This window comes from Bos mutus, chromosome 4, assembly GCF_027580195.1.
Source record: "Bos mutus isolate GX-2022 chromosome 4, NWIPB_WYAK_1.1, whole genome shotgun sequence".
NCBI classification, from domain to species: Eukaryota; Metazoa; Chordata; class Mammalia; order Artiodactyla; family Bovidae; genus Bos; species Bos mutus.
The window spans coordinates 12,667,771-12,674,496 of NC_091620.1; the positions used below are offsets into that span (position 1 = coordinate 12,667,771).

The 6,726-nt window shown below is 36.8% G+C and overlaps 1 protein-coding gene across 1 annotated transcript; it reads left to right on the forward strand.

Annotated features, from left to right (window-relative positions):
* Positions 1-1,097: 1,097 nt before the first annotated feature.
* LOC102280437 (olfactory receptor 2A2) lies at positions 1,098-2,027 on the forward strand. Its single transcript, XM_005886744.2, has one exon. It carries the CDS (start codon positions 1,098-1,100, stop codon positions 2,025-2,027), a length of 930 nt encoding a protein of 309 aa, XP_005886806.1.
* Positions 2,028-6,726: the final 4,699 nt, after the last annotated feature.

The following is a 6,726-nucleotide window of genomic DNA, read 5'->3' on the forward strand; positions in this document are numbered from 1 at the left end:
CCATACATGACTACTGGAAAAACCATAGCTTTGACAACGTGAACCTTTGTTGGCAAAGTAATGCCTCTGCTTTTTAATATGCTGTCTAGGTTTGTCATAGCTTTTCTTCCAAGGAGCAAGTGACTCATAGAGACAGATAGATAGATATAGGACTTTTCCATATACTAAACTTGACAACCCATATATATAAAAGCAATGAATGAGTTGGAATGCCACATTTTGTAAACATCATTACTAATAATTGAATCAGGCAAGTAATCGATAGATGCTCAAATGTGTTGCTGAAAGCTTTATGAGGAACAGAATATTTACATATTAATTTTAATGGATGCTCCATTAAATTACATTAGGGGAAAAAAAGAATGATTTTATAATGGAGATGGTTGTGATGAATCATCTTTACCAAGTGATCTGAGTTAGTGTCACCAACAATGGGACAAGTTAATATCATGCACCTACTCAGGGATGTTTTTCCTGAAGAGGGTGAATAATCTGAATCAAAAATGGGGAATTTTGTATCATTCCATTTGAGGAACACTCTACTAAAGAAGTACTCTTATTCCCTTAAAATATATCAGTGTCATGAAACCCAAAGAAAGATTGAGTATTCCAAATGAAGGAAAACTAAAGAGTGGGAGGACTAGCGAGAGAAAACTATGAATTAAAAAATCATGTTAATATGAAATTGCCTGATTTTAATAATTGTATTGTGGTTAAGTTAAATAAGTATCTTTGCTCTTGGAGAAATAAATGAGGAATTTAAGGTAAATATGCATCATGTCTCCAATGTAAACTGAAGGGGTTCAGAAAGAAAGAATATGTTATATATGGAGAGAAAAAGAGAATAAAAAGGCAAATATAAAAGAAATATTAAAATTCATTGTATCTGGGTTTTTGTATATGGGAGTTCCTTGTACAGTTCTTAACGCTTTTCTATCTTTAAATATGTCTCATATTCATCGATTTTGAGGCGTACGTAGGACAAGGACTCAACCTTTGTCTGAGCTCATTTTGAGATGAGTAACTCCAATTTCCTTGATCCTCCACCTCTAACTCCTCTTATCACATTTCATTCCTTGACAAGCTGTCATTAAGGAATGGAAAGTAACCAGTCATGGGTCACAGAATTCATCTTGGTAGGCTCCCATCTCAGCGCAAAGATGGAAAAGCTTCTCTTCTGGATCTTCTCCCTGTTTTACATCTTCAGTCTGCTGGCAAATGGCATGATCTTGGGACTCATCTGTCTGGACCTGAGACTGCACACCCCCATGTACTTCTTCCTCTCACATCTGGCCATCATCGACATGTCCTATGCTTCCAACAATGTCCCCAAGATGATGGCAAACTTAGCAAACAAGAATAGAACCATCTCCTTTGTCCCATGCATACTGCAGACTTTTTTGTATTTGGGGTTTGCTGCTACGGAGTGCCTGATTTTGATGGTGATGTCCTACGATAGGTTTGTGGCAATCTGTCATCCCCTCCAGTACACTGTCATCATGAACTGGAGAGCTTGCAGGGTCCTGGCTACCACTTCCTGGGCATGTGGATTTATTCTGGCTCTGGCCCATGCAGTTCTCCTCCTAAGATTGCCCTTCTGTGGGCCTTGGGAAGTGAACCACCTCTTTTGTGAAATTCTGTCTGTCCTCAAGCTGGCCTGTGTTGACACATGGATCAACCAAGTGGTCCTCCTTGCTGCTTCTATATTTGTCTTAGTTGGGCCCCTGTGCTTAATGCTAGTCTCTTACATACGTATCCTCTGCGCTGTCCTGAAGATCCAGTCAAAGGAGGGCCGCAGAAAGGCTTTCTCCATCTGCTCCTCCCACCTCTGTGTGGTTGGACTCTTCTTTGGCATAGCCATGTTGGTTTATATGGTGCCAGACTCCAATCAACGAGAAGAGGAGGAGAAAATACTGTCCCTGTTTCACAGTCTCTTTAATCCATTCCTGAACCCTCTCATTTACAGCCTGAGGAATGCTCAGGTGAAGGGTGCGTTGTACAGAGCTCTGCAGAAGAGGTCCGTGTGAGGGGTACATACAGTGTTGTTTGGGGATTTTCTTTTAAAATGTGTGGCTTGCTGAAAGAAAAACTCAGAAAAATTTCCCGATGAGAAATTTGATATGAATATGGTAATTGTCCAAATTCTATAAGGCAAAGACTCTTGGAAATGAGCATCTTTTGTCCCTTTGTCTTTCAGTTCAGTTCAGTTGCTCAGTCGTGTCCGACTCTCTGCGACCCCATGAATCGCAGCATGCCAGGCTTCCCTGTCCATCACCAACTCCCGGAGTTAACCCAAACTCATGTCCATTGAGTCAGAGATGCCATCCAGCCATCTCATCCTCTGTCATCCCCTTCTCCTCCTGCCCCCAATCCCTTCCAGCATCAGGGTCTTTTCCAATGAGTCAACTCTTTGCATGAGGTGGCCAAAGTACTGGAGTTTCAGCTTCAGCATCAGTTCTTCCAATGAACACCCAGGATTGATCTCCTTTAGGATGGACTGATTGGACCACCCTTTGTCTTTAGGGACAGCTAAATTATCAGATTATTTAGTCTTTCTTAAAAAATACTGAACTCTATCTTTTAAAACTAGGAATATTAATGAATGAAGAAAAAATGTAGGAAAATTACATTCTTATATTTTTCTGGCTTATGTACTTAGACATACATGACTTCTTATTGCCTTCTAGCAGCTGGACACAGTACAGTAAAATTATGTCATAAGAGAAATCCTCCAAAGTAGAGCTGAAATTTCAATACAGAAAATACTGAAGTTAAATTATTCTCTCTCACCAATTTTAAGGCCAATGGATGAAGCAAGAGTTTAGATAATCTCTAAATTCCTTGTGGAATAATTTAGAAGTAGAGAGAAAAAGTTAGAGAAAGTATTAGTTCAATGAGAAACTCTGTAAACAAACATATAAAAGTTTAGGATTTGATCAAATGAAGAAAATTCATTAGTAATGTTTAAATTATACTGGAGGTATGGGTTTTGAGTACTGCTCAAACTTTATATTTACTCTTATATTATGATGATTTCTAATAAGACAAGATTTAATCAGTTGAAGTTCCTGAAATTTTCATCACCAATATTTTTGTAATTTTAACCAACCTGTCTGAAGATGGTTTAGGGTGGCACCAAGCAGAATGAGACAACTATGATATAACTGACATTATTTCTCATTCATGGTGGCAAAAGTTTCATGGACTTATGAAAACAGATTAAACAACTGTCTCCATGATGCTGATGGAAATTATTATGATTGGATGTTTGCATATATTGCAAAATGATCACCTAAATAAGTCTAGTTACATTCATCACCATAGGTAGTTACAAAAATGTTTTTCTTGTGATGAAAACTTCTAAAATCTACTATCTTAGCAACTTTCAAGTACATAATATAGTATTATTAATCATAGTCACTACTCTGTAATATGTCCCCTTGACTTATTTATTTTATAATTGAAAGTTTATCACTCGACCCCTTAACCAATTTTGCCCACCCTCCACCCCCTTCCTCTGCCTCTGGGAACCACCAATCTATTCTCTGTATCAATGAGCTCGGTTTTTGTTCTAATATTTGTTTTAGGTTACACATATAAGTGAGATTATATGCTATTTGTCTTTCTCCCTGACTTATTTTACTTATCATATGCCCTCAAGGCCCTTGCAATGTTGTTGCGAATGGCAAAATTTCCTTCCCCATTATATATACAATTTATTCATTGAGGGACGCTTAGATTGCTTCCACATCTTGGCTATTGTAAATAATGCTGCAATGAACATGGGGGTACATATGTCTTTTTGAGTTGGTGTTTTTGTTCTTTTGGATAAATACTCAAAAGTGGAATTGCTGGAGCATTTGGTAATACTATATTTTGATGGAGAACCCTCCATACTGTTTTTCATAGTGGCTATACCAATTCGCATTACCACCAACAGTGCACAAAGGTTCTCTTTTCTCCCCATCCTTGTCAACACTTGTTATTTCTTGTTGTTTTTTTTTTTTAAATAATAGATATTCTAATAGGTGTAAGATGGTATCTTATTGTGGTTTGTTTGTATTTCCCTAATGATTAGTGATATTGAACACCTTTCAATGTACCTATTGTCCATCTGTATGTCTTCTTTGGAAAAGTATTCAGATCCTCTGCCCACTTAAAAATTGGTTTCTCTCTCTCTCTCTCTTTTTTTTTGGCTGTTGAGTTGTATGAGTTCTTTATATACTTTGGATACTAACCTCTTGTAAGACTTCCAAATATCTTCTCCTGTTTGATAGGTTGCCTTTTCATTTTGTTGATGGTTTCCTTTGCTGTGCAGACTCTTTTCAGTTTTATTATTAAATGCATCATAATGACATTGATTATTCGCTATTTTCTGACAGGTCATGAAAATTTTATTTACCTCAAGAGTTAAATTATAGATTAAGTACAAAATTTATCATAATTAACTTACATTTAAAAAATATATAGTGTCCAAAGCATGAAATATACTATTCAACACTGTAAGTAGATATAATAGGCATTAAAAAAGACAACCAGTCAAAAAGGTGAAGTCCAGATTACTACTCTAGACATTACACATAAATAAACACATAGAGTTGCTTAGCCTGGCAGAAGATAATTATTTTTACAAACTTTGTTGCAGGTTTCGATAACTATTTTTACAAATTTCTTTGTTGCAGGTTTTTTCCAGTTATTTTATGCCTAAATTGTTCACATGCTGCCAATGTATAATTGTAATTATAATTTTAAAATAAAGGGAATCCTTAAAATATAAACTGTTACCATTTTTAGAGTTAGAAGTTCTTCAAATAAAATAGTTCTAGAGAAGATCTAAATGTTTCAATTCAGTGCTCCCAGTGAGAATTTAAAAATTTGGTTAACTGTTGCCCAAAGTCAATACCTCAGATTCTAAAATGTCAGTCTATATATTTTGAATATGTTTAAGTATATTCAACAATATAAGCAACGCTTGTCAACTATAAAGTTATTCCAGTGATTCAAATGTTTATTTTCTCTGTATAATTGAAATGGGAAAAATCATCATATGGTTGTAATATTAAACATAATGCATTTTTAGGTAAAAGTATAAAGCATTTCTCCATTTTGTTATTTCTTTTAAAGAAAGAATGAATGAAAAAAAACAGAGAGTAAAATTCAATGCTCTTAAAATAAGGTAATAAAAAATAGCATCTCTAAACAATTATCTAGTTCAAAATTATTTTTAGAGTATAGTTTTTTAGCATAATTTTATTTTCACACTTGTTCTTAGCTATACATTTTCCCTTCCATTCCTATAATACTGTCAAGATGTTAGAGCGATATTTTTGTTGTTCTGATGTAGCTGTGAATACTGTATTGTACGTTGCATTATTGGAAAGCTTATAGAACCTTTCGTTATAGGAGAGGGCCAGTATAGGAGCCTTCTGGTAATTGGAAGTTATGAAGTTTCTACTGAGTCATAGTGGAGACAAATTCTACCCTGTATCCTGACTGAAAGCTTTCATCCTCACAAAAAAGGTCATGGAAGAGGGAACACACACACACACATTTGGACACAACACTGCCATTATACAAAACAATACAATGACCCAAATGTCAAGGATTCAGAGATACATCAGGTTAAAAGAGCAGACACTGCTAGGTTGGAGTCAGAGAGACAAGTGAATGAACCCCATTTTTCCCTACTTATTTTGTGGCTGGAGTCAGTACTTAAAATATAGGACCCTCATGGTGAAATAGGAACAATCTTATGTCATAGAAAATTAAGACCTGCCAATAAGATACTGCATCAGCACAGTGCTCGACACATAACATACACGGAGAAAATGCTATTCTCGAGTACATAATATCTAGAGGCCAGCGGTCAAGCCTGAAGCCTGAGGGTTGTCCCCAGTTGTGGACACGATATGAAGAGTCATGTGTCCAGCTGCCCAGAAGTAAGGCTCTCTCCACTTGAGCTCTGCCTCCAAAAGCAGGGTCCTGCTCCGGGGCCTCTCACAGCTGAACAAGTAGTTGTGTTGGCAGCAGTTGCATACTTACTAGTTATTGCTATTATGCCAGATCATTGTTGTTCATTCGCCTTCAGAGTCTTCAGAGATCTCTGGTTTCTTATCCCCAGCAAGGATCTTTTCATTCTTCTACTATCTGAGAAAGCAATATCTTTTATGGCCACAAGACAATGTCAGGGGCTCTGAAAAGTCAAGGGAGTAATATCTTCTAACCAGGTATGGTACCTTTTCCTTAAGAATAATGTAAAGAACCTGTTAGGTGACCAGCAGCATTGACAGTTGATCCTTAAACAACTGAAAATCCAGGTATAACTTATGGCTGGCCCTCCATACAGGTGGATCTTCTATATGTGTGGATTCAATCAACCACAGATTCTGTAGAACCATAGCATTTACTTTTGAACAAATTTGCATATAAGTGGGTCCATGCAGTTCAATCCCCATGCTGTTCAAGTGCTAACTCTACATGGGTAGGGGGCTCTACTTTCTTGAAAGAGGTGCTTCTCAGTCACTTTCTCTACCATTTTCTCAAATAAAGACTAATCTCAGTGCCTGTGGTGTAGAACAGCAGTCCCCAATCTATTTGGCACCAGGAATCGGTTTCATGGAAGACAATTTTTCCACAGACAGGGTTGGGGGGATGGTTTGGGGATGATTCAAGCATGTTACATTTATTTTGCTTTCATTTATTTTACTTTATTTCAAGGGCTTCCCT

Bases quoted from the DNA above. Each gene is read 5' to 3' on its own strand.
- LOC102280437 (XM_005886744.2), top strand. From the start codon at position 1,098: ATGGAAAGTAACCAGTCATGGGTCACAGAATTCATCTTGGTAGGCTCC.